Source organism: Necator americanus, chromosome II, assembly GCF_031761385.1.
Source record: "Necator americanus strain Aroian chromosome II, whole genome shotgun sequence".
Lineage (NCBI taxonomy): Eukaryota > Metazoa > Nematoda > Chromadorea > Rhabditida > Ancylostomatidae > Necator > Necator americanus.
In genome coordinates this window covers 10235553-10262704 of record NC_087372.1, presented here as the reverse complement: position 1 = coordinate 10262704, position 27152 = coordinate 10235553, and the positions used below count along the sequence as shown (strand labels likewise).

The window sequence follows — 27152 nt, the reverse complement described above, 5'->3', positions numbered from 1 at the left end:
AGTGCACTAAGTTGGGTCCCATTACGGAGCAGAAGTCATATGGCAAGCTCCGCGAGCTGCCAGGCAAAGTGCGAATCAGCGGACTAGGGTGCGGGAGTGGTGAGGGTATGGAATGGGAGGTGTGCAGGCCATTCCCAAAAGACCACAATAATTAAGACAGCGTATGGGCTACCGTAGCCTTTCGAACATGTCTCCTATCATCCGTTGCCAGGACCAATGAGCGATGTTGTGTATCCTAAGGAGCTTTATCGTCACACAAATAGTTGGTGCTCCCAACTGGTTTGCCCCTTACAGCCATAGACTGATTATATGATGAATTATCTCAAATTTTCAACAAAAAATATTATATACGCTCTATCGACGGAGATGTATAAAAAAAATCTTGATGAACATAAATAATTAATGAACTTTCTTAAGTATTCTAGGATCAAGCAAATTTGCCTTGATTTACTAATGACATGGTGAAGTGTCTTCAATTTTCGAGGAGAAATATAATGTACCTAGTTTCAAGCCATCAAATACAATCGTTTTCCTATCCTTCAAGGAAGAATTTCTCTTGTTTGTACTACGTTCACAAAAGTGCGGTACACGCATACATTATACATTCTCGTGAAAAATATCATGTATGCGGTTAACTGTTATTCTCTAGGTTGTATACGTCGACAAGAGCGTTTCACGATATAATGTTGTCAGTTTTGAAACAAATTACAAATAACTATTATCAAAATAGTAAAAAGCAGGTCGCACTAATTTGAAAAAAAAAATGGAAACCCGCCCAAAGTATATCTCTAGATCCTCTTGTCACAGAGTCATTCGCGATCTTCCAGACCTAACATTAGGCGCAGAATCTGAGTTTTTGATAATTAAATTTCAATAAACGTTTTAAATCAATTAATTAAAATAAATAATCAATCAACAATTTAAATTAATGATTTAACTAATTAATAAGTTAATTTTCAATTTGATAACTTTAAGTAGTTTAATTTTATAACTTCTAAACTGCTGAAAACTACGTATAAATAAATTCTTAATCTGTTAAAGGTGGTTTCAAGTTTCTAACTCTGCTGCAAAAATTTGACGCAGCGGGGCGTTGAACCTGGGTGGTCCCATTTGCTACACTGTCAAAAAAGAACGATGTCGCCAGCAAACCGAAGGTTCGTGAGGATTCTTCCACCAACATGAATGCCCCTTTCTTCTCAGGAAAGTGATTTTATTATCCATTGCAATGCAGCCGTGAACAGCTTCGGCGATATAGTATCGCCTTGTCGTATCACCTTTGCAATGGATGTGGTGACGGGGCGGTGGAAAAAAGTTGTACCTTAGTGGTGTATCGATCGTAGTAGTTGGCTAATATCCTCACACACGACGCGTCCACACCTTGATCGACCACCGGTGACAGTATTGCATTTGTTTCTACGCTGTTGAAGGCTTTCCCATATCCTATCGACGAAGGTTAGGCCTCTCATAGAGGTTTCCGGCAAACTTCTATGGCCATCGACACGGTCTGGATTAGTCCAAGTAGCTGAACCCTCAACGGAATTCAGCTTGTTCTTCATCCAGCATCCTAGATATTTGCGTGAGGATGATCTTAGTGGATACTTTGTATGACGCGCTCGACAAGCATATCGGACGGTAGTTTCGAAAGTCCTCTCGGCCACCTTCCATATAGATAAGAACGATTCGGGACGCCTTCCATAGGTCCGGGATCCTTTCTTTCTGAAAATATGACGTCATGTGCCAGGTTTCATGCTTTTAATAGCGACTCGTAATTCTGAGGGGAGAATCCGTGGTGGAGCTTCGCCAGTGGGGATGATTGGGCTTGACACAGGAGTTGATGGTCGGAAGAGGTTTGAGTAGAACTTCTCCACAATGATTTCCATCTAACGGCGAGAAGACATGCGAATCCCGTATTTGCTCAGCAAGGCTGCTAGCGGAATATTATATTCGCGGAGATCCCTGCGGCACTTCTTCAGACTCGTTCTTCTTTGTGCTGCTTCCAGAATCTTTTTCTGCCTGTGTTTCGAAAGATCCCCCTGCAACGCTTTTCTGCAGCTAGTGTTTGCTACTAACCGCTCAATGTGAGAAGCATTCGGATCAAGCCTCAAAGTCCTTCTCCTTTTCAACAATTCTTTGGTGGTCCTCGGAATTGAATCCAAGTTTGCCGTGAGCGGATTCGAGGCACGTTCTGAACAGGCTCGTAATCCTCCGAGCAGCATCTTGTAGTCCACTTTTGGGTCTTCTTTGATGTGCCAGTCACCTTGGGACAAGGAGTCCTCGATTACGCAATCGTTGTAGACTTCTTTTCTCCTTCATCGTCGATTTCAGATGTTCTTTTCCATCGTGTGGCTGAGTCGTATTTTCGCACAAAGGATACAGTGATCAGAACCACTAAAAAAGTATGGTATTACCAAGACGTCAAATAAATACCGCTTCCGTTTGGTGAGAGTTTGGTCAATCTCCGCATGAGTCACGCCATTGGGCGATTCCCTTGTCCACCGACGATGATCTTTCTTCATTGAAAGAGAATTTCTACGAGAGAGCCCCGAGACAAACATCAGCCCGGCGAGACGATTGCCATTTTCACTGCGGTCCCCGATTCCGAATCTTTCGATCCTGTACTTCTCCTCCGTAGCCTTTCCTAGTTTTGCGTTGAAGTTCCCGAAGACGAATTTATAGAAAAACTTCTCGTTCCAGCTTTCTCACTTTCTCCAGCTCCTCGTAAAACGCTTTCAATTCGCTGAATTAGCCGCTGATGTTGGTGAGTAGCAGCTAGGGGAGAAGGCGAAGGTGGAGAATGGTCAGGCGAGGTGACAGGATCTCGCGAGAATCGACAAGATGGACGACAGATGGGTGCACAACAAAACCAACACCGCCTACATTTTGCGACGGAAAATTCTCTCTACGAGTGACGAGTGTACCGTCATTCATCTGTCGTACGTCGCCCCTTGTGCACTTGGTCTCCTGCAGAGCAATCACGTGAAATTTGATACGCTCTGCAGCTCCGAGAAGGGCATGCAGGTCAGCATCTGTGGACACTGTTCTCGCAATGTACAGTCACAGTTTGAGACAGTCTCCATAGCGAGTCGTGCGTGTGTCGCTCGACTCGCTATGGAGACTGTCTCACCCGTCGCCATGCCGTCTGACTTCTGAGACGGGAGGGCACAGTCTGCAAGGTACTGAGGCAGTGAATATGCTGGAGTGGCAAAGAGACTTTTCTTCAAACTAAGCAGCCCTACTACAATGACCTTAGCTTTCACCACAGGTCATCGCCCAACCTATTTGGATCAGGAGCCGCCTTGCGACATTTTGCTGAGACAGTGGTGAATCTTAGATGTGGTTTACTCTCAACTAGGCTTCCGATTCCGAGAAGTCGGAATGTCGGTTTGTCGAACTCCTTCCCAGCTTGGGAGACACTGCCGGAGGACAAATCTCCGCTGTGCATCGCAGTTCGACGCCTAGAGTCACCTCCATCCGAAGAATTTCATTGCTGTGTGTAATTTAACAAAGCCTCGAAGCTGAGTATCTTGGATTGGTCCTTCAAACATCGCGAAAAAAGCACTTGCGGTGATGAACTCGACAGAAAGCGTTGCACAGCGTTTTGGTATTTCATTAAAGCTCGTTCAAGTAATCGAGTACGCACATCAAAAAACAGCTGCCGCTGTTCAAACAGCCATTTTCGTTTTCTGTCGAAGAATTAGTGATCCAACCGTATGTGTGGTTCTTCTCACCTGCCTTTCGTCACATTACCTTCTCCAGGACAAAAACCTGTTTATAATTCGGAATAGCGAGGTACTTACTCACACATGGCAAGAATTTCCGTAACTTAGCGGAATATTAGAACAAAAGAAAATCCAGTACTCGATATTTAGTATTTCCTGGTTGTACTGTTAGCTTGCCGGGATAAACATATGGATTTGAATATTACGAAACGCGTATATTCTGTTGATCACGTCCAGGCCAGTATCACAAAAAGAAAGAAAAACGGACATATTGGGAAAGCATCGCGAGTTTTGTGAATAGAAAGATTTAATTTCACCAAATTCACATTCATCCTAGTACCATTTCGATAGTTTTTAATTTGTGGGATGCGTACTTGCGTTACTTGCCGAGTCGTGCAGTTTTGGTTGGCACGTACTCTTACTAGCACTAGTATAAAAGGGTAAGTAGTATAAAAGTGCCCTGGAAACAGCACACACTAAGCCTTGTTTCACATCATGTGGGCTGTGACATTGGTGAGTTATTTTAGACTATAGGGATTACATCAGGGACATGTCGCAGTGGTAGGAGGGTCCGTAACGTCTTCTCCCTGATAGTCTCCCTACACTACTGAGGTATTTCACCCCTCTCGACCTCGTAAGTTTATTTCAGAAATGTCTGAGGATAACACTAACACTAAGTTGATATTGGATAGCTCAGCAGAGCACAGTACAGGTCATCCATAGACCACGATTCTGGATTAAAGTCGAACACATTAGCGCATCTTTCACGGGGTACGGTCAAGCGGTATCCGTGTGGTATGCCGCTGCATAGGCTGATGAGTGTCGATAATTGCACCAGCGTCATCATCTCCCCCATAGCATTGCAACTTCTCCTAAGATACGCCTTAATCACGCCCCGTCAGCTCATGAATGGTGAAAGTTGTTCGAACCTTTAAGTAAAGTAGAGCGCCTGAGGAATTTCAGGCACATTAAATGTCGTTTAAAAATTGGATGGAAGTGTTTCCTTTCTTTTTTCCAATTGTCAAGTGAAACCCACTCATTCATCCTACCATCATGAAAGTACAAGAGATTGGTTGGAACATTTTCCACTGATCGGTGTTATACCATGTTTTCTTACTTTTTTGCTTTCTAAGCATTTTTCTGCGCAAATTGAGTAAAATTGGTATCCAACCGTTGGTACGCGCCGACCAAAGCCTTGCAGGCATGAGTTGTACCTAAAACCGTATCTCGAAGATACAAAGGTGTTGTCTATTCGTCACTCATACACCTAACTGTTCATACTGATTTTGCAAATGATAGATAGGAAATGAGAGATTAAGTGTTTTAGAAAGCAGAAAGCAGTTTAGAGAACCATATAAAGTTTTATTAGATGAGATGTTCTACCGACATGAAAATTTGACCTAACACTGGACTAAATGGTTCTTTCAGTTACATGACAGTGGAAACAACGCTTACTTATCGTTGGCACCTTTATGTTGCTACTTGAAAAAAGGAATCAGCTTTAATAGTTGGTAGTTACGAAGTTCTTAAAATGAGGTCAATTTAAACTATGAGTTAGTTAACAGTTATTGGTTTTGATATGACTGTAATAATGTATCCCTGAGTTGGATAGAAGGATCTGTTTTTTTTTGCAATTAATTCCCAGTAATATATGCTCAACTTGTCTTATTTGAATCACAACCCGTTATCTCAATCACTTTTCACTAATTTCCTGCTTTCCCGTTCCGAGATCGTGGTTTTCATCGCTTTGACGCAACGCTGAGGCCGCGTGTAGTTGGGAAAATGACAGGAGTGATGGGGTCTAGATTATTTCAGACACTAACTCTTTAGCAATGCCTATGAGAAAAACCTGATTATTTTTGTCTTTCCACTTCAAATGAAGTAGAGCACTTTCTTGTAGCACACTTCACTTACGCTTCACTTCCGATCGATCGGGCAGGAAACACAACCTCTAAAAATGAGCGATATCGTTCCCAACTACTATAACTACGTTTAAATCGTCAGGCGCTTCTCCTTCCTCCCCGTGCGCTGCATTTCTTCTTTACGTAGAGTATCATTGCGTACTGTGGAAACGATAGAATGCTAAATAATAGCGAACTTAATTGCAGGTCGCTTACTTTATCACAGTGCACAAAAGTGTCAGATCAAAATTACTGCCGTGTATGCTTTTAAATACCCTTCCTCTGGCTATACGGCCGGAAAGAAGCAGTCTCTACTGCTGAATAAGCAAAGTAGCTACCTGAGCTAAAAACATCTTTTTGGGAATACACATTTAAGTATTTAACTGAAAAAGTTTATTATCCACTGGAAATTTACGTTTTCTAACGATTACGTGGTTTAGTGTTGTGCAGTCTTTATTGCGCTGGTCGCTGAAACTGAAACAGCAGCAGTACCTACATGTGAGTTCGTTGCTGTTTGAATAGCGAAAGTCTTGTTTTGTGCGCAACACACAAGTAGAAGTAATGCGAATCTCATATCATTTCATTATCCACTGGAAATTCAGCTTTTGGATGTCGGAACTCGCTACTTTCGGATGAATGGAGAGCTTTGGTTCTGACATTTCATAATGACAAACGAAGAGCTCTAGCATCTGGAGACCAAGAAAACAAGGACGGGACTAAACTGAAACCCGCTAAGAAAATGAATGAACTGGTATGCGCATCTTGAGCTTTTTATGAATTTTAATTATGAAGCTGGAACTCGCCTAAGTTCACAGAATTTCCTCTCGAAAATTTCTTCATAAAATCCATTTTTTTGTGGTTTCTGTTGCTTTCGAAATGTTGAGAGTTTTGTTACGTAAGTAAGTTGTACGTAAGTTAGCTTCAGCATACCGCTATGAGCGCAGCAACGTGTCGTTCTGACCAACATATACTAAATCTGGATGTAAATATATGTAGAAGTCCTTTTTGCTTGATTAGTGAACCATGTGCTTGATGTCATGGATCTTTCCTCTTTCACAAACAAATTCAGACATGGGATTGCAACTTAGAGCGGGATGCAACCGTAGGAGCTGCGGATTGCGGAACCTTTGATAAACCTACGTTGGGCGTCAATCAAAAGATGTAGGTTTTATTGAATCCAAAGCTTTCATTTGTTATGAAGAAAGAAAATTGGAATTTCAGCTTTCCAACTGCTACTTCCTGCAATATTTCCGTAGAAACCGAAAAAGTGCTTAATGACTGGTGGAACGAGATAAAAACTACAGCGCTGCCAGCCGATTTAAAATACGTCGCAGGTCTCGAAGATTTTGCGAATGTGAGCCAAAACACTTTTCAGCCCCACAGTCCTAGACGTGAGAGAGTAGGAAAAACCTTTCAGATGGCTTATTGGGAAACGAACGCGTTTGGTTGTGGAACCGCAAAATGCAGCAGTGGAACAAATCTGCTCTGCATATACAACAAACTGTTTGTGGATTAACATTTTTTTCTGTTCTAGAGAACCATCCTTTTCTGTTGAAGTGGCAAGGACTCCAACACTGCTTTGTATGAAGAAGCTGCTTCCGCCGACGTAGCGTGCGATGACTGTGACCAAAACACCGCACCATGTGTGGCCAGACTTTGCCAACCTGCATTTACCATAAGTATGTATTTGTCTCAAATATTTTGATCTTTAATGACCAATCAACATTGAGAGCTGAGGACGTTAGGTAGACATTTCTGTCTTCAATACCTTAGAAATTTCTATCTTCAATAGCCATCTAATCCAGCTACTAACAATACTCGAAAATTTCAGCCGCTGATGATCCATTGTTGTGTGCGGACGGTTCAATGACGAATGACATGACGAACACGGCCCTCTATATGCACAACTACTACAGGTTAAATCGATCATTTATCGGATATTAGCTCAAAACGATACCAAACATATAATATCATTACAATTCTGCTGCACCGAACGCCCGCAAAGGGTGTTTCATTGCGGAAATGCGCGACAAATTAAATAGCGTGAATGGAATTGTGGGAGATGAACGCATTCAGAAAAATAGAATTCAGTTGCCACGAGCACACAGTACAGTGTAAATGTTACCTCCAGCAACCATTATTTTACAGAGGACTACTGGGCGGGGGATGGGCAGAAGATAAAATAAGTACGTATGCTCCTCTGGCAAAGGCGATGCCTCAGCTGGTAAGAGGAAATAGTATATGGCGCTCCTTTATAGAGTCAGTGAAAACTTCTACATAATTTAGGAATACGAATGCGCCGCTATAGCTAAAGAAGCGTCTGACAGAGCCAAAGCGTGTAAAGAAACTCCTGATGATCCAACTACGTCACGCTCTCAGAATTATCTAGTAATTAAAGACGTCAATATGGACAAAGAAGACGCCCTGAAGCAGGTATTTTCAAAATATCACTGTCTCTTTTCATCACACTGAAATGCAAATATTGCATCAATTCATTCATCTGATACTTAAAAACTGTGTAAAATGAAGAAGACTAAAGAAGACTACGGGACTCATGAACATACCAATTTCTGACTCATCTAGATAATTCCATTCTGGAAGTAAAAGTTTAGACGAACACACGAAACGAACAACGAACAGTGAAATTTTGGGGTATTTCAGGCAATTTCCACATGGTGGAAAGAACTTGCTGACGTAGGGCTTGGTGAAGATACTACGTATAAAGCCGCAATGAAGGACACGCTTGGACATTTTGCTAATGTAATTTAAACGAATAGTTAATTGTTCCTCATAAAAACACACAGGTATACTATTTCAGATGGCTTATGATCAGACGAAGCAAGTTGGATGCAGTGTAGAGACGTGCACGAAGAAGGGATTCACTTTGGTCGTTTGTCAGTACGATCAGTAAGTGTGTAGCAGACACGAATGGTGCCAACTGCTAATGTAATTCATCAGAAATTAAACCGTTTGTAACGTCTCTCAAATTGTTAGGTTTAGGCACATTTTCTAACATTTCGGAGGTTTGGAGTAGAAAGTTTGCTGCTTTCTACTTCAAATTATTCGTTTTACGAACATGTTGCTTGCTTACCACCCAGTAATGGTAGGTGCGCGAATGGGAGGCGAGAGAGAGTTGATTTCATTGAATCGAAGAGATTTAACAGAGAATAGGAAGATTTGCTCTGTAACAAAAAGTTTCCTGTTATGTAGAAAAGGACATATCGTTTGCGAAATATAAGCAAGAGATTTGGTACCTTCATGCAAGATTCCGAAGATTAGATAAACTTGTAGTCAGCATGAAATTGATCACGGACGATTCCGGAAGCAGTTGCTGCCTCTACACGTTTTACCATCCTCATTTCAGTCTCTTCCTTCAGGGTATTTTCGCATCTTGTTCTGTCAAAGTAGTAATAATTTAAACAGTGTCAAATAACAAAACTATTCTAGGCAAATTAGTGATGGAAAGAAGATTTACGAGACCGGCAAGAGTGGCGATAAAGCGTGTGCGGGCTGCGCCACGAAGAAGTGCGGAGATCTGCAAGGATTATGCGCTCCATGAGCCGACAATGAGAAACAAGATTTTCAACTCTGCTTCTTCAAATCCTATTCACTTGTCGAAAAAGGGAGAATAAAAAATTAACTTTCTGATGTGATAATCGTGTTAATAATCATTTCCACCAAATGTGGTGAATGGGGATAACGTGTTTACTATTTATGTTTCATCGTCCCTTGGTGTTAGCTCTTCAAAAAAAATAGGAGTTTCTGTAGTAGAATCGGTGTAATCTCCATAGATAATGTCTATAAGGGCTTCCATGCTTCATAAGATAAGGATCTACTTAGTGGGTTGGTAGCAAACTTCGTCCAGTTAGACATAATTCTCGTTTCGATAACATTTATGAGTGTTAAGAGCTGATCAGAAAAAAAAAACGAGGAAAACAGAAGAAGGATTCTCATCCGTTCTCTTAGACTCCCACAGAAATAATTTATCTGTCCTATCTACGCCTAAAGTTACTTGTTAACCTTCGGACTTCCCTTCCGAATCGTCTCAAATTTTCCCACATCCTAAGCTACAGCAATAACGACTATGAAGTATGTGATGGTGCAACCAGAAGTGGACCACGGGACACCAGTCATCGTAGCGCTCTTGTTAGGTTAAAGTACCACCCCAGATTCGTGGTCATCACCCCACGAATCTGGGGTGTTACGGATTTCCGGTGAAGTATGCTTATACGGGATTAGTATACGCATACTCCACCGGAAATATACGGGAGATAGCATACTATTGAGAGAAAGGTGATTCCATTAATTTCTTCCTAATTGCTGTAGGAAACGGCCCGAAAGATACGGCTTCGAGCGCTTCGGAGCGCTATTTTCTACAAGGACTTCGATTGGAGCGCGCCAGTAGTGTGCACGCCCGCATCTTCCGGGCCGTTTTTTAATGGCAATTAGGAAGAAATGGACGGAATCACACCACTCTCCATAATCTACAATCTCATATACGACTACTCCTCTTGAAATCCGTACCACCTCAGACTCATGGGGTGATGCTTTTAAAGAGAAGTCGGACCTAGGGGGAGGGTTAAAAATCAGAAGTTTTTTACCTAGTAGAGTGCGAAGCAAGTGTTTTCACCTATGCCAGCTGAGTAAATCAGTTCGATTAGCTAATTCGCAATGATCTGGCCGAATTTGTCGCAAAAGTATGTGTGAATGCCTGGAGGACGAAATAGGTTCCTCATTCTTTCTTCTCTCTCTTGGGAGTGGTGTAACATTGTTGACATTTATTTTTTTACACATTTTATGCGCGGTAAGAAATGGGGTCGTATGTGGGCAATTGTCTTCACTTTCTCTTGGTACCTCGACTGACTCGACCTCTTTACGCAATCAACGTAATGACAGAGACTACTCCAGATGCTGTGTTTGTTTCATCGCTTGACAGCATAGTTTTACGCTAAAATATCATATCAAAAAGAAGACTCCTGAACTCTTTTCATTTCTGCTTTGATATCATCGTTTCAAAATTAAAAAGCTTATCCAACACATTCACAATTCATGGGTGATCCATGTGTCCACCTGCTTTATGACAAGCATAAGCAGGGTGCGGGACAAGAGGTACCCGTGAAAACCGGCTGACCGCTCCTAACCTCCCTTTAGCGCTGCGCGCCTCCGCGTAGTTACGGCTGCCGCTCCACCAGCTAGACATCCTCCACGACACCGACTGGGATCACCTAGACCCCGCCCCCTATTGCTCTCTAATCAATGACGCGCGCGACGGAGCGATGGATACTGCGAATTTGGAAGGGACAGGAGTGACAAACGAGTTGGCGCAGCAAGTTGTGATGTACGAATGTAGTAAACTGAGCGCGTACTCCCAAAAATTAAGGAGAAAAAGTAGGTCCTTCTAACCAATTAAAAGATATAACATCAGGGACATATCATAGGATATCAAAGAGTCAAATGTATGATGATTGATAAGAGTGATATGCGTGCTCTACATTAACCTCAGTTGAGCAACTTCACACAAATAAAGATTATCTAAAAAGATCCTGCAGGCAAAAGAGTAAGAACAACAAAGGGAAAGAAATGAATATATTTTCATACACCTCATAATTTCACACAATTCACTCCCAAACTGTTCTATGTAAACTCGTAGTGCATAAGTATGTGTTTTTCACGATGTCATTCAACGAATTCATGTTCAACTTTCGACTGCAGCAACTATACGCCTAGCAACTTTATTTCCTTATTACTTTGAACTCCTTTCTACATTTTACCTCTTCAAAATTTTATATGGATATAATGTTTATATGGAGCGCAACTTAAATATTTCAGTACTTCTTTGTACTTTTTATAGAATGAAACTTTATATGGTTTCTCAAACTTCTTTCAACAGCGTTTTATCGCTTCGTTTGTATCTATTCTCTACATAAAATCAATATGACAGGTTAGGTGTATCAGTGGCAAACAGAGACCTTTGCATCTTCGAGATATACCTTTAGGTACAATGTATGAATGCGAGGCATTATTCCCGCCTCGTTAGTCGTTGGATGACACTTTTACTCAGCTAGATAAGCAAAAAGAAATTCCTAGAAAGCGAAAAAAAGTTTAAAAAAACAGCATTACACCGATTAGGGGAAAGCATCTTTTGCATTCCAAGAGATGGATGATCAATTTCCATCTAACAATTCAAAACAGGATATTTTCATTTTCACTCGCATTTTTGAATGGCATATATACAAATAATATATTCATTTATATTAACTCACAAGTATACTTTATATAGAGTTTCAAACAACATCTAATATCAAGCACTTTCATTTTCCTTCGATTTTTGTAAGAGCAGCAGACGCGGCGAAATGAGCAGGGAGGGTAGCGCGGGAGGAGCGTCAGCGAGACGCAACACAAGAGGAGCAACCAGGCTACTGTAGCGATCACGACGCTGTCAGAAGATGCGCGGTGCAATTAACGACGCTCATTAGCCTCCCGGATATGTGGCGGCACATCACATGGGGACCGCTTGACCGTTCCCCTTATCACGTTTGTTCGTTGTGTTCAATTGTCGTGAACTTTTTGCATGAGAATTTAGTACAGGTACTACCGAAAAATTCATGAATGCGAAAGAGACTGGTACACCTTCTTTGCACTCCGACATCAGCGTTATACGTTTGCTAAATTACAACAAAGCGAACAGTGTGCAATTTTTGCTTTACGAAAATAGAACGAGCACCTTCTCAAAGCAAAAACTTCTTTATCGATCATTCCAAAGGAGTACTTCTGTGCAGAAAACCATTAATTACTATGACACACGTAAGCAGTCCCTTGCTGGCTGTTTTTGAGATAAAGCAGATTGTTGTTTACCTAAGCTGTGTGCCAAAGTTTTGGATGAATAGAGCAAATTCCAAACCAAGGAAATAAGAAGATCAAACATTGTCGGTCTTGCTTCTGTCCACTTTATTTATTAGTGGAATATGGAACAATAAACAGAATTCACCACTACTCCCCACTATAAAATATTGGACGTATTTTTTTCACCTTTCAAGCGGTTGGGTAGCTCAGTGGATAGAGGTTCCATAAGCTCATGTATCTACACACTCTCCTGCAAGCAAATTTCTTTACCTTGTTCAGGGTAAAGAAATTTCAAGGAAAACTGAACATACTAGTCCGTAGGATTGGCTCGTTACAAATTGCGAGCATGAGCTGTTACGGGTATGCATGCAAGTATGGCCGCGTATGCATGTCTAATTGTTAGTTGCACGTGGTGGCTTTGCTTTTATGCAACTTTTTCAAGCATTGCAAGAAATGCTATCGTTTAACACATTGCCAGAACCTAAGCCCTAATAAATAAAATTCATTGAGAAATCATAGAATCTTTAGCAACAAACTTCTGTTTCGTAACGCCAAACTATCGGTCGCTGTTGAGTGAATTCCAGCAAGACGCGCTATCCACACTGCTGTCTGCATGCGCCGCTTGCTGCATTATAGGAAACTCGCTGCAAAGAACGTTCCGTAATCAGTATTGAAAACTACACTAACTGGTGCGGTGATGTTAATGAAGAGAAAGTAAAAAGTCCCGGGGTAAATGTGAAGAACGACTAGGAAACCTGATGGAAGATTTCAGCTCAACTTCGTCAAGGATTGTACGACTGTAGGATCGCAGAAACTCTGGTTCGCAAGTACTCACCCTCCTAAAGAGACCGCTTAATACTATTACAAGGACGCCTTTTGTGATAAACTCAATATGCTCACGTCCAAGATACCCAGGTTACAGGAGGTTAATGTCCTAATACCCTCCTAAAGAAACCGCTGAATACTATTACAAAGACGCCTTTTGTGATAAACTCAATATGCTCACGTCCAAGATACTTAGGTTACAGGAGGTTAATGTCCTAATATGCGTAGCAAAAATGGGTTTCAAATGATAATCCGATGTGATCCAAAAACGGTATTATCCCGCGAGGCAAATATCGAACGGTAATCGTCTAGTAGACCTCTACGAGCAGACAAATCTAGTCATTGAATCCATTTAAGAGGAAGAGATTTAAGAGGAATCATCAACGCTATCAGCTTAATTGACAACTGTCAAGCCTTTCAAGGTCCAAAAAGCAGCGGTAATGGAAGATGACAGTTCTTAAATTTGAGCTCGATCACGTGCTGCAAGTAATATCCCTTTGTAAGATACCGGAAAATCAGAAAACTGTGTTTGAAGTCGCATTCGATTCCGAACGAGAAGGAAAGTAGAGCCTATGCTCTGATGAGATGCGACATGAAGAGGTCTTCAACTGCCAACTGAGAAGGTTTTTAATATCTTGCTGAGACAAGTGTCATCATTCTCTAAACTCAAGCACGATCGTGCGACGACAATTTAAATTGGGTAGAAGACTATCATAGTTCCATTTCACAAGAAGTTGTTTGTCATGGACCCCAAGAACTGGAGATGAATACCTTTGATGTGTGCAGTGCACAAGGTCTTGGAAAACACCATCTTTGATCGGCTTATCAAACTGCGCGAAGAAACCACCCGTGATGAACTAGCCGGCCACGAGCCTTACACCGATGGTAATGAAGAAAATCTCGTTCACGTAACCGAGGACATGAATGAAAGAACAACAGCTGCTTTCGGAACACCAACTGGTGTTTCGTTGAATCTGGAAAGTGAAATAAGGCAAAAGAGTGTTGATAATATCATGCCAAGAACAGTTAAGATGTATGCCGACGACGTGGACGGTCCCAGACTCAAACTTTCAAACTAAAAGGAAAAGGCCTTTTGGTCGCAAAAGAAGGATCTGGACGGAAGGGGCAAAAGAAGACCTGGAGACATACGGCATTCAGAGAGAGTTCAGTACAGACATAAAGTTCCGCAGATCATGGACTAGCGACTTATGCATAGATTCTATGCGGGCTCTAACAGAAGACCGAAGCAGATGGGCTCAAGCATGTACAAAGAGTATGTACAAGGACTACTCACCTTGGCGAAGATGTGGATAAACCGCGTCGAGCGATAGTATCTGTTCATGTTTTAAGTCAGGTCAATCCTGAGGTTACTTACTGTCCTTGAAATGTTTTTGTTAATTTCCCATAATCATCTGCGGACATAGCGCGGTTATTAACGCGGCTGAGGAGAAAAAAAAAGTATTTGTACCGGTAGTAAATGTATCTATTCACCTTAAAGAACAGATGCTTGTGCACATTGCCTAAACTCAAGAGAGGTCGAACTTAGACCAGCTGCAATGTTATCTGTCTAGTTGAGTGCGACGCCTGATTCAGTCTACAAAATTAGCTTGACCAGCGTGATAAGCAATCACATAGCTAAATTTTCGGCAGTGCTAAAATGAACGTCTTAAGAGAGACTGAGCTAAGTGGATTCATAGGCGGGCAAGCTGTATTGTGGAAGCCTTTGTCCTCATGAGCCTGCTACTGGTCTCATCTTCCCTTTATTGCGCGACAGCAATAAAAAATAAAGGATAGAGTTCCTGGCGTTAATCACTCCGCTTGGGATGCAACCCCACGTTCACTTCAATTCAGAATCGTTCGAGGATTACGAACGCGTAACTGGCCTTTACAATGACTTTCGATGGCTAGCCAATGTGTCAAGTCACTGTTTTTATCCTCCCAGACAAGTCTAGTACCAGTTTATCGACCCCGGAGAGGTGAAAGGCTTGGTGAGCACCACGGCGGACTCGAACTTCCGATCGATCGTGCAGGAAGCGGAAGCTCTAACCGCTACACTACACCCGCCCGCGACAGCAATATCTCGCTTTAATATATCATATCTGAAACTTGTTCGATGCACATGAAATAAAAAACCTTTACACATCCCTAAAGTGTCCAGTATATCTCTTTGCTTAATAACAATTGTAAGTTCTAAAATGTCACTTTTACTACCTCGGGTTTTTTTTCGCCAAGTTTTTCATTTCTATCTTTGACATATTCAGTTCGGAGTAGTTTTACAATTTCGTCTTCTCCTGTTACTAACCTTTTAGTCTTTGAGACATTAGATCGAAGTGGAAATTTAAAGGTGTATATTGAACTGATTACGTAACACTTTGCATATATAGATCAAAAAAGTGTATGAACTGATTAGACGTTTGGATGTGCTATCTAGAAGCTTCTGAATGTGGCGGTGTACTGCACACTTCGCTGTTATACATTTGTCAACGCTACTGGAAAAAGCATTGAACACAGCGCAATTCCTGTTAGCAAGTAGCATTTTTCAAAGCAAAAATTTTTTACCAAACATTTCAAAAATGTGCTCCGGGAAGCAGAGAGCATGACTCAATTCCATAACATGTGCTCTATCGCACTCGTGGTTTTGGCCTCAGTAGCGTGACATCTTAACTGAGCTCAATGCCAACGTCATGGAGTAGCAAAAAAAAAAAATTCCAGATCGATTAGTATGCAAATAATAGGGCGTGATTAGTAGCAATACGTGATGCAAAATCCAAGTTTTATCTTGTTGAGATATAAGTTAAGCTCAGATTTTCTCTCAGGATCCACTCTAATGTCCTTTTCACCCGCTTATCGTCCGTTCTCCTCATAATGTGACCTAATGATGAGACTGAATATTTCTTTTAAGTGAGAACTGCGAAGATGGATAAGTGTTGTGTGCGATAGCCAAACTTCAGAAGACAGATTTCAAGGGCTCTATAAATAGTAGGCAGCTATTTGTACGTCTTAACTGAGCTCAATACACAGTGTGTTCACGTCGCCGAAGCGTAACAGTGAAACTGAAAGGACTGTCAATTCAAATAAGTAAGTACGAATCTCTCGATCCGTCAGTTGGTCCGTAATCTCTCTGAAGATTCCGAATACTGCCCACGCTGGCTCTCATCCTTCCACTTAGTTTTCCTTTCAGGTTGTAGTCCATATTCAAGGAACGTTCAAGGCACAACGTATGATGAAGTTTCCACGATTTGGAAACCTTGCAGCTGTGTTCATGTGTCCTCACAGAAGCGTTCTTCATCAGCTCTGTCTTATTTCTGTTTATCTGCAATCTCTTTCTCTTCTAGAGTCTGCATTCACACGTTTAGTTAATTGAGCTTGGTTTCTACATCACTGCTCCTTCACGAAATCATGGATACTTAGATGTATGGATAACTTCACTGAACGTACAAGCGTCGTTTCTTGTCGTTCCTTTTGCTTACGATCGTCATCCAAGAAGTTCGGTGTCGCCCGCTGAAGTTTTTGAGTGGAAACTTTAATTGTCACGTAAATCCCTTTCTTCCCAAGCAAGTTATTCTATTATCCACTGTAATGCAGCCGAGAAAAGCGGGTGTGGTGCAATCGGTGGGAGGTTTCGCTCTCTGCACGACCGATCGGAGGTTCGAATCTGCCCTAGTGCTCACCAGGCCTCTCATCCCTCAGATAAGGTGGTACCAGACTTGTCTGGAAGTTTAAAAACCCTGACTTGACACATCAGCTAGCCTCCGCAAGCCCTTGTATAGGTCAGTTACACGTTCGTAAACCTCAAACGATTCCGATTCTTGAAGTGAACGTTGTGGCGCATCCGAAGCGGATTGATTAACGCTAGTCACGTTACGCACACTTTGATGCAGCCATAAAAGGATCAGTAAAATAATGCCGCTCCGTCACACCCCTTTTCCTATATATGGTGAGCAGGTAAAGTGGAGTAGCCATATCATAATGATCTATCGATCGGAGCAGTTGGCTAATGTCTAAACGTATAACGCATCCGCAGATTCATCGACCAGCGCTGACAGTATTGCATTCGTTCCTGCGTTATTGGTGGCTTTCTCATAAGATCAGGATATGGTGCAGACGATATTCCCTGTGAACCTCTATGACCTTCAGCACAGTCCCGATGTGGTTCATAAAGCTGCAACCCTGGTAGGATCTAGCTTATATCATCTAGTGTTCAAAGACAGAACTGAAAATTCGTAGGTGGAAAGACTCAGATGGTGGAGCGATGTAGCGACGATATAAAAGATACACCACCAAAAAGTTCAAAAGTGTGCGAGCCTTAGTTTTTTGTTCTTTTTCTTGAACATGTGTTCTTTTTCTAGAACATGCCTATCGCATCCGTTAGGTCGTCAAATTATAGGATTTGCATCATTGATCGATGATAGCCATTCGGATAGAGGTAAGAGATACATCTAGAGAAATATCGGTCGACATTGATTATTTCTTTGATGTGCGTGTGCGACAATACTCAAGGTTCTTTTTACCTGCTTTATCGCTACATCACTTTTTCCAGAACAAAGGTCTGCGTATGTACATGGATAGGAAAAAAAAAACATGCTAATACGTAATCACCACAGTTTTGCGGTGGTTAATTAGCCGAATGATGGGGTTTAAGAAATTCTCTAAAATTGAGCGCTGGTTGAGCTGTTGTACTGCCAGGATAAAATCTATGGATTTGAGCATTACGAAATATGGATATGGTGTTGATAATTTTCCGGCTAGCACCGCAAAAAAGGAAAAAAAACGAGGAAGAGTGAAAAAGTGCCGCTAGTTTTGTGAATAGAAAGATTTAATCTCACCAGATACGCATTCACTCTATTACCATTCCGATAGTTTTTTGATGTTTGGGATGCGCGCTTGCGTTACTTGCCGATTCGTACAGATATGGTGGAACGAACTATTACTAGCAGTACTATAAAAGGGTATGTGGTATAAAAGAGCCCTGAAAACAGTTCACTCACTAAACCCGGATTCGCACCATGTGGGCTGTAACATTGGTGAGTTCTTTTGGACTACAGTGATAACATTGAGGGCATAGCGCTGTGGTAAGAGGTTCCGCAACGTCTTCACGATCGATATTTAAAAACCTGTCTAGACTAATGAGGTATTTTATCTCTCTCGACCCCATAAATTTGTTCCAGGGATGTGAAGATAAAAACACTGGCATGATATTGGATACCTCAGCAGATCATTGTATAGGTTGCACATCCATCGTCCATAAACCACTACGATTCTAAATTGAAGTCGAACCCGTTGATGCGTACCACACGAATATGTATATCAACGCCATCCACTTGGTCCTCTACATTTTGCAATGATTTCAAGCACAACGTTTCATAGCACGCGTTAACCTTTTTCTTAGGTATGTCTGTGCGAAAAAGTGACTATTTTTGTCTGACGGCCATTGCTAAGCGTGCGATGGGATTTTTCAAGTGAGCGGTCGTAGAATGTGGGGTCTACAAGGGAAGGAGATCGTAAGCAAGTGTGCAGTAGGGACTAGTGGGCACTAGTGAATACAGGATAACGTGACAACGATAATGGCTAAAGTGACTGGCATTGAAGGCATCATCCCACGAATTTGAGGTGGTGCAGATTTCAGGTGGAGTATTCGCCGCGGCGCCGCACAGGGCTGGCGCGCTCCAGTCGAGCTCCTTGTGGGAAGTAGTGCGCCGGGACGCTCGAGGCCGTATCTTCCGGGCCGCTTTCTACGGCAATTAGGAAGAAATGGACGGAATCACCCACCTCCGTAGTCTCCCATCCTGTTTACGAATACTCCACCTGAAATCCGTACCACCTCAGATTCGTGGAGTGATGCCTTTAATCAAATCGCTCGGGATGCACCACCACGTTCATTTTAATTCAGAATCGTGGAGGTTTACGAACGTGTAACTGGCCTATACAATGCCGTGCGAGGGCCAGCCGATGTGTCAAGTCAATGCTTTTACGCTCCCAGATAACTTTGGTACCAATTTATCGACCCCGGAAGGATCAAAGTCCTGGTGAGCACTTAACGAACACTAGGGTGGATTCGAACCTCCGATCGATCGTGCAGACAGCGGAACCTCTTACCGACTGCGTTGTACTCGCCCCGCAGCAAGATAACCAGAACAAAATATTACGCAGTTTTAACTAATTACATATATTACAAAGTATTGTTTTAAGTTCGTTAACGTTAACTCCGTGAAAGGAGGATCTAGAGAAATACTTCGGGCGGATTTTCATTGAGGAAGGTTTGCACTAAGAAGCAGTCATATCGCTGTCTTTCCCACTCTCTACCTTCTTTATATTTTGACGGGACAAATTTAAAGTTTTTCGACCTTCATTATGTTCTTCCCATCTAATTTTGAAAGAACCAGACGGCCCAAAAAGAAATAATTCTGGACGTGGGGATTGCTTAGTCCGTCTCTGCGAGTATATGAGTGATTTATTAAAATTCTTGCCCGCTTTTCTGGAATGGGGAAACTTTCCAAAATCCCAATTTCCGTTCACGCGCTGAAAGGTGTATGATCTTGAAAAAAGTCTTATAATTCAGGGCAACTTGATGGCATGCAGATCTCCTTCTTGTACATATTTTGGCCGAGGAGTTTCCCTATCAGATGCCACATCATCTCATTTTCATATCCTCGCCGTTTTTCCAATCTTCGATACAAAAAAGAGGAAAAATGTCATTTTTCCCTTCTTTATCTCATCTGAATTCCAAAAAGACTGGGAATAGGGAAAAATAGCGTATGACCTTCAGTACGGCAAACCTTCTCCTTCGAAAAACTACCTAAAATATTTCTTTTGGTTCAAGACGTTATTCGCGATCTCCCAACCCTATTAACGTACACAGATTCTAAGCTTTTTGGCCATTTAACTCCATTAAATCAACTTTGAAACTGCTGAAAACAAGTTTCTAACTCTTTTTATAAAAATTTGGCTCAGCGGGGTGTCGAACCTGCATCTTTCCGTTTCACATTGTCAAAACATAATGTAAATTTTCTGGTTTTTTTTCTTTCTGATCGCTTGTAATTCAACCTATGCAATGACTCCTCTCTTTTCTTTATCGTATTATGTGATTTAATCATTATTCAAAAATATTTCACAGGTTTTAGAATAAAAACGATAATTTCGATATCAGTATTTCAACAACTTTTTTTGCGCAATCGCTCGTTCTACTACTTTTTGTTTTTTTTTCGCTCCTGTTGGCTACCGAATTCCACATTTGTCATTTGTTCCTCGGCTAGCTTTCGATTTTGCTTTTTTTTCGAAACACCCGAAATCTCCATTATATTGAATTGACTGCAACCGATAACTGTCGCAGCAACGTTGGAGGATTAGAAGAAGAAGAAGGGGGAGGGAGTCGCAGTCGAGAGGGTCGTGTCTTATTATCATGCTTGATCCTGACCACAGTTTTCTATAAACCAGCGTTGATGAAGCGCACACTTCATTCATGCTTCACCATATACGAGATTGCTAAAAACTCTTCCCAAAGACAACGTTCCAGTGCTTCTTCATTTTTACGAACTCTCATAGTAACAGTGATGTTTCGAGCGAGAATAACCGATGTGTTCTACGCTCAGTAGTACCCATGCAACCGCTACGAGGGCGTACGTTTAACGAAAGAACAAGTCTACTCCGCGTAATTGAAAAGTATAACTTCTTGTGCTCACCACTGCACTCACTACAAAAGATCAGGTAGACGATTATGCTCATACAATGAGGCATCTTCTGTTTTACGAATAGATTTCAACGTTCGATGTAGTACAATTGCATTCACATGTTCATGCCCTTGAGCTTTCGGAAAGGATCGTTGCAGGTATGAAAATGCTTAACTTTTCTCAGAATAGGAGCTTTAACAGACACGAAGAAGCCAGGAAAAGTGGTTTCCTGTGCTCTAATCTGATTGATATGGGGACTGCTCACAGGATAGTCCTCTTAGTGAACTCTCGATCGCTTCCAATTATTCGTTAATTCAACTACAAAAAGCTGCTTGTGCACTCTGATCCTTCTCTCTCATGTGAACCGTCAGAGGTTTCTCCTTCCCTACCATACGTTTCTTTTTCTTCCACAAGTATGCTGCTGAAAGAATCTGCCTCTACTGCTGACAAATAAAGTAATTACGTGTACTCTTTAGAACTTTTGCTTGAGAAAATGATGAAAAAATGCATTTGTTTGGCTGAAAAAGTTCATTACTCGCTGGAAACTCGCATGCTTTTCTAACGATCACGTGGTCTAGGGCTGCATCTTTCTTACACTGGTCGCTGAAGCTGGCACCGCAGCAGTACCTAAGTGTGAGTTCTTTGCTGTCTGAATAGCTGTCATGTTTCGTGCGCATCATACAAATAGAAGTGATGCAAATCTGATTTCGTTGGATGTTCAGCTTTTGGATGTCGGAACTCGTTAATTTCGGATGAATGGAGAGCCATGGTTCTGACGTTTCACAATGATAAAAGAAAAACTCTAGCACGTGGAGACCAGCCAGGCAAGGACGGGAATAAACTGAGTCCTGCTAAGCAAATGAATGAACTGGTATGCATATGGTGAATTTCTTATTGAGTTTTAAATATGAAGTTGGAGCTCGCTCAAATTCACAGAGTTCCCTCTTGAATATTTCTTCGTAAAAATCAGTTTTTTTTGTGTTTTTTTTTTTTCGAAATGTTGGGGGATTTGTATGGCAGCATTTTCAACACAATTCCTCGGACGGAACCGGTTCTACAACGATTTCTACGGCCTCCATATTATTAGAACACAATGATATGCAGTTAAGAGAGCTTCTGTTCCTATATGTCCTTAACAACAACGCGACTGGTGGTTCCAATTTTCTGCGCGAACTTATCGAGGCTTAACGAAGCCTACTAATGGACTCCTAAAGCACTCCTCACTTCCTTTACTCCGGATTATTTGCCTCCGGTATTCACGAGATGTGGAGTGGCTTGATCAATACAGGCACGTGAAGTTCTACATAGAGATATAGGCACATAACGTGGCACTGGTTGATTTCGGATGAATGGATCTGTTATCTCACAATGACATACGAAGAGCGCTAGCACGTGGAGACCAAAAAAAAAAAAACAAGGACGGGACTGAATTGAACCCGAGTAAGGTAAATGTGAATGAATTGGTGTTCATGATGTGGATTCATTATTACCTTAATTAGGAGTCTAAGCTCAATTAAGACATCTTCATAATCAGTATTTTTTAGTAAAGAGTAAATTCAGTGTAATATTTGTTGGCGTGATGTTCAAACATTTGCTTGTTGACAGTGCTTACACAATACCTCAGATGTTGGTGGCTGTTTCTGAAAAAAGAGATGATATGGTACGAAGCTCCTGACATCCTGTGTCGTTAAGAACCGCTCTACTTATGGTTCCTAGCCGTCAAGCAAAGCTTTGATTCAGAACTCAGAGTTCTCAGTTTCGAGTTATTAAACTTTGCTCAATCTCCTCACTCTAGCGTCTCTGCCTAAAAAAAAAGAAGTGTCGCTCGATCACAAAGGGAAAATCAGATCTACATGGAAAGGAAGTGGATATCGGTTGTATCGCAAATCCATGGCAGAAATGTGTTTTTTTTAGCGAGCATGTTAGCGCTGTCAAACCACATATGTGAAGCTATAATATATAGAAATTATTTATTCTATATCGCCAGCACATCGTGAACAAAAAGGCCGACTACAATACTTACTCCAATATCTTCAAATCCAAGGGCATGAATACAAATGCTTGATCAGGAATGAGATCTGATTTAGTTGCTCTAATAAACCTAGCATATTATTTTTAAAAAACTTAGACATGGGATTGCAACCTGGAACGTTTCGCTACTGACGCTGCTGCTCAGTGTAAAGACTACGATGATCCTCAACGTGGTGTCAATCAGAAGACGCAAGTTTTAATCGTTCCTGATTTCTGTTCGTTACCAATGAAAAGTAGTTAATCTTCAGCATCTCTGTCGCTTCTGCTTGCAATATTACTAAAGAAACGGAAACTGTGCTCAATGAATGGTGGAACGAAGTAACGGTAGTTGGTTTGGGTGCTGATCTAAAGTACACCGACAACTCGGGTCTGGAAGAGTTTGCAAATGTGAGTCCAGATATCTCCCAACATTAGTTTTATAAATGGGAGAAATCGATGCTTCTAGATGGCCTACTTCGAACCGAATGCCTTCGCGTGTAGTTACGCAAAATGCACCAGCGAAATACGACTGCTCTGTTTATACAACAAACTGTTCATTTTTCAAAACTTTCTTTTTCTTCCCGCTGCTACTATCATTCCGTGTTGTAGGGGTAAGGTGAACGATCAGGCACTGTATGAAGCAGCTGCAAATGCCGACGCAGCGTGCGATGGCTGTCCTGCAGACGCGCCATGTGAGGCCAGACTCTGCCAGCCCAAATTTACCATAGGTATGTATTTGCGTTAGTCTTTATTACCTTTTGATTTTTAGAGATGATTTAAAGACTCTGGGTTTACAACTTTGTTAATCTTGAATAAATAACAAACCTATTAAAATGTAACACTCGAGCTGCCAACTCTACATTTAAGACAAGAATTTTAACAAGGTGTGCCAAATAACAAGGAGTATAGTAGCGGCAATGAAATCGCAGTGAAGACTTGGTGCGAAGTTGAGCTTCACGGTAACCCAAAATAGTTGGATGCGTGGATGTGCCACCAGTCAGTTAAAGGCATCTCCCCACGAATCTGGAAGTGTACGGATTTCCGGTGGAGTATTCATATACGGGATCGTTGATTATGGAGAGAAGGATTATTCAGTCCTTCTCTTCTTAATTGCCGTAGAAAACGGCCCGGAAGGTACGGCTTCGAGCGTTCCGGCGCACTACTTTCCACAAAGAGTTCGATTAGAGCGCGCCAGTCTTGTGCACGCCCGCATCTTCCGGGCCGTTTTTACGACAATTAGGAAGAGATTGACGGAATCCGTGTACAAATACTTCACCTGAAATCCGCACCGTCTCAGATTCGTGGTATGCTGCCTTTAAGACAGTTTGGTATGCCAAGCTGAAGACATCAGCGACCATCGGCTGACTGCAGTTCCTCTTTTTTAAATTGCACACTGGTTTTTTTGCTGTTTCTCACCATTTCAAGTGCTGAGAACTACGTTAGAAGTTTTCTAAGACTTAAAGGCAACATACCACGAATCTGAGTTCGTGCGGATTTCAGATGGAGTGTAAATCAAATTTAGGCGACGGCGCTACCATCTGTTCGGTACGTTATGTTGGTGAATGCTTTACAATGGAGGCCCAGATTTTATTCTTCAAAAGCAAATGAGTAATACAAAAGGCTTGAACGACTTTTTTTAAAGCGCAAAAATTTGCATGAATAACTTATTACTGTATGATGCTATTACTGTTATTACTGTATGCTATGTATGATGTTGATTTTAATTTTTGCAGTAAGCCATAGAGTCTTTCAGTGCCTGAATGTTTCAGCCGCTAACGATGACCAATGCGCGGATGATGGAATGACAAATGACATGACGAACTCGGCCCTCTACATGCACAACTACTACAGGTTGAATCGAACATTTATGAGATATTAGCTCAAAACGCCCAAAAACATAATACCATTACTATTGTGTCGCACCTGATGCCCGATGGAGTGCATTTCATTAGTAGTGACACGCGATAAATGAAATATCGTGAGCGCGATCAGGGAAACGGTATTCGGTCGTCGCGGCCACACGGTGCAACCTTATGACCCTTATCTTCGATAACTATTATTTTACAGAGGGCTACTGGGCACAGGATGGGCAGAAGATAAAATAAGTACTTATGCTCCTCTGGCGAAAGCGATGCCTCAGTTGGTAAAGGAAAACAGTGTCTGCGGTTACTTTAAAGAGTAAAAAAACTTAATGCATAATTTAGAATTACGAATGTGGCACTATTGCTAAAGAAGCTAAAGATAGAGCTCAAGCGTGTAAAGAAACTCCTGATGATCCAACTGCGCCACGCTCCCAAAATTACCTAGTAATTAAAGACCTAAGCATGGACAAAGAAGATGCCCTGAAGCAGGTATTTTCTCAATCTCATTGTCTCTTTTTGAAATGCAAAAGGTATATCAATGACGCTCACGTGATGCTAAAAAAAAAACTCTACAAAACGAAGAACACTGAAGAAGACAACGGATCTCATGAAAACAATAATTTCTAGGCTATCTAGATAGTTCCGTTCTTGAAATAAAAGTTCGAAACGCCACCACCAGTGGAATTTTAGGATATTTCAGGCAATTTCCACATGGTGGAAAGAACTTGCTGACGTAGGGCTTGGTGAAGATACTACGTATAAAGCCGCAATGAAGAACACGCTAGGACAATTTGCTAATGTAATTTAAACGAATAGTTAATTGTTCCTCATAAAAACCTCACAGGTATACTATTTCAGATGGCTTATGATCAAACGAAGCAAGTTGGGTGCAGCGTAGAGACGTGCACAAAGCAGGGATTCACTTTGGTTGTTTGTCAGTACGATAAGTAAGTTTCGGAACACATGACCAACGCCAATTGCGAATGTAATCCATCGAACTTAAACTGTTATTGACGTCCCTCTAATCGTTGGGAATATTTTCTAACATTTCTGAGGTTTGGGACAGGAAGACACTTCCTTTCTCCTTCAAGCTGTTTCTTTTTTCAACATGTTGCCTGCTCACCACCTACTATTGAAAGATACGCGAACGAGAGGAGTGAGAGTTGATCTCAATCGAAAAGATTCATCAGAAAGATGGGACGTTGTTTGTTCTGTTGGAAAAGAATATCTCGTTTACGAAATATAAACAAGAAATAAGGTATCCTCATGCAATCTTCGATGATAAGGTAAATTTGTAGTCAGCCGCAAGTTGAGCACGGATGGTCCTGGAAACAGCTACTGCTTCCACAGATTTTGCCATTTTCATTACAGTCTTGTGCTTTACGATATTTCCAATTCTTTTTCTGTAAAAAGTAGTAGTAAATCGAACACTGTGAAATAACAAAACGATTGCAGACTAATTAGTGATGGAAAGAAGATTTACGAGACCGGCAAGAGTGGCGATAAAGCGTGTGCGGGCTGCGCCACCACGAAGTGCGGAGATCTGCAAGGGTTATGCGCTCCATGAGCCGACTATGAAAAGCAAGATTTTCAACTCTGCTTCTGCACATCTTATTCACTTGTCGAAAAAGGGAGAATAAAAAATTCACTTTCTGATGTGATAATCGTGTAAATAATCATTTCCAGCAAATGTGGTGAATAGGGATAACGTGTTTCCTATTTATGTTTCATCGTCCCTTGGTGTTAGTTCTTCAAAAAAAATAGGAGCTTCTGTAGTAGAATCGGTGTAATCTCCATAGATAATGTCAATAAGGGTTTCCATGCTTCATCTGATAAGGGTCTACAAAGTGGGTTGGTGCAAACTTCGTTCAGTTAGACATAATTCTCGTTTCGATAACATTTATGAGTGTTAAGAGCTGATCAAAACAAAAAAAAACAAGGAAAACAGAAGAAGGATTCTCATCCGTTCTCTTACACTCCCACAGAAACAATTTATCTGTCCTATCTATATGCCTAAAGTTACTTGTTAACCTTCAGACTTCCTTTCCGAATTGTCTCAAATGTTCCCACATCCTAAGCTACAGCATTAACGACTATGAAGTATGTAATGGTGCAACCAGAAGTGGGCCACGGGACACCAGTCATCGTATGCGCGGCGCTCTTGCTAGGTTAAAGAGAAGTCGGACCTAGGGCGAAGAGTTAAAAATCAGAAGTTTTTACCTAGTAGAGTGCGAAGCAAGTGTTTTCACCTATGTCAGCTGAGGAAATCAGCTCGATTAGCTAATTCGCAATGATCTCACCGAATTTATCGCAGAAGTATGTGTC

The 27152-nt window shown here is 41.6% G+C and overlaps 4 protein-coding genes across 6 annotated transcripts; 3 read left to right on the top strand and 1 right to left on the bottom strand.

Annotated features, from left to right (window-relative positions):
• Window positions 1-1880: 1880 nt before the first annotated feature.
• RB195_017377 (uncharacterized protein) lies at window positions 1881-3442 on the bottom strand (the record flags this gene model as incomplete). Of its 2 annotated transcripts, XM_064184349.1 has the most annotated exons (4): window positions 2279-2388; window positions 2919-3026; window positions 3125-3222; window positions 3276-3442. In XM_064184349.1, the coding sequence occupies 4 exons, from the start codon at window positions 3440-3442 to the stop codon at window positions 2279-2281; spliced, it is 483 nt and encodes a 160-aa protein (XP_064040231.1). The 2 variants fall into 2 exon arrangements, with proteins under 2 accessions (XP_064040230.1, XP_064040231.1); XM_064184350.1 differs by lacking the exons at window positions 2919-3026; window positions 3125-3222 and adding an exon at window positions 1881-2013 and having other exon boundaries at window positions 2071-2307.
• Window positions 3443-4214: 772 nt separating this feature from the next.
• Window positions 4215-9179, top strand: RB195_017376 (uncharacterized protein; the record flags this gene model as incomplete). Its single annotated transcript, XM_064184348.1, has 13 exons — window positions 4215-4232; window positions 6061-6118; window positions 6223-6371; window positions 6690-6781; window positions 6842-6974; window positions 7038-7123; window positions 7178-7299; window positions 7452-7536; window positions 7769-7844; window positions 7907-8053; window positions 8282-8380; window positions 8439-8527; window positions 9068-9179. The coding sequence occupies 13 exons, from the start codon at window positions 4215-4217 to the stop codon at window positions 9177-9179; spliced, it is 1266 nt and encodes a 421-aa protein (XP_064040229.1).
• A 4885-nt stretch (window positions 9180-14064) lies between these two features.
• Window positions 14065-14367, top strand: RB195_017375 (uncharacterized protein; the record flags this gene model as incomplete). Its single annotated transcript, XM_064184347.1, has 1 exon — window positions 14065-14367. One exon carries the CDS (start codon window positions 14065-14067, stop codon window positions 14365-14367), a length of 303 nt encoding a protein of 100 aa, XP_064040228.1.
• A 3016-nt stretch (window positions 14368-17383) lies between these two features.
• Window positions 17384-26394, top strand: RB195_017374 (uncharacterized protein; the record flags this gene model as incomplete). 2 transcript variants are annotated; one of them, XM_064184345.1, is made up of 13 exons in its annotated part: window positions 17384-17461; window positions 21534-21588; window positions 21678-21826; window positions 23084-23175; window positions 23235-23373; window positions 23432-23517; window positions 23575-23693; window positions 24735-24816; window positions 25033-25108; window positions 25170-25316; window positions 25528-25626; window positions 25686-25774; window positions 26283-26394. In XM_064184345.1, 13 exons carry the CDS (start codon window positions 17384-17386, stop codon window positions 26392-26394), a joined length of 1323 nt encoding a protein of 440 aa, XP_064040226.1. The 2 variants fall into 2 exon arrangements, with proteins under 2 accessions (XP_064040226.1, XP_064040227.1); XM_064184346.1 differs by lacking the exons at window positions 17384-17461; window positions 21534-21588; window positions 23084-23175 and having other exon boundaries at window positions 21722-21837.
• Between the last annotated feature and the right edge of the window lie 758 nt (window positions 26395-27152).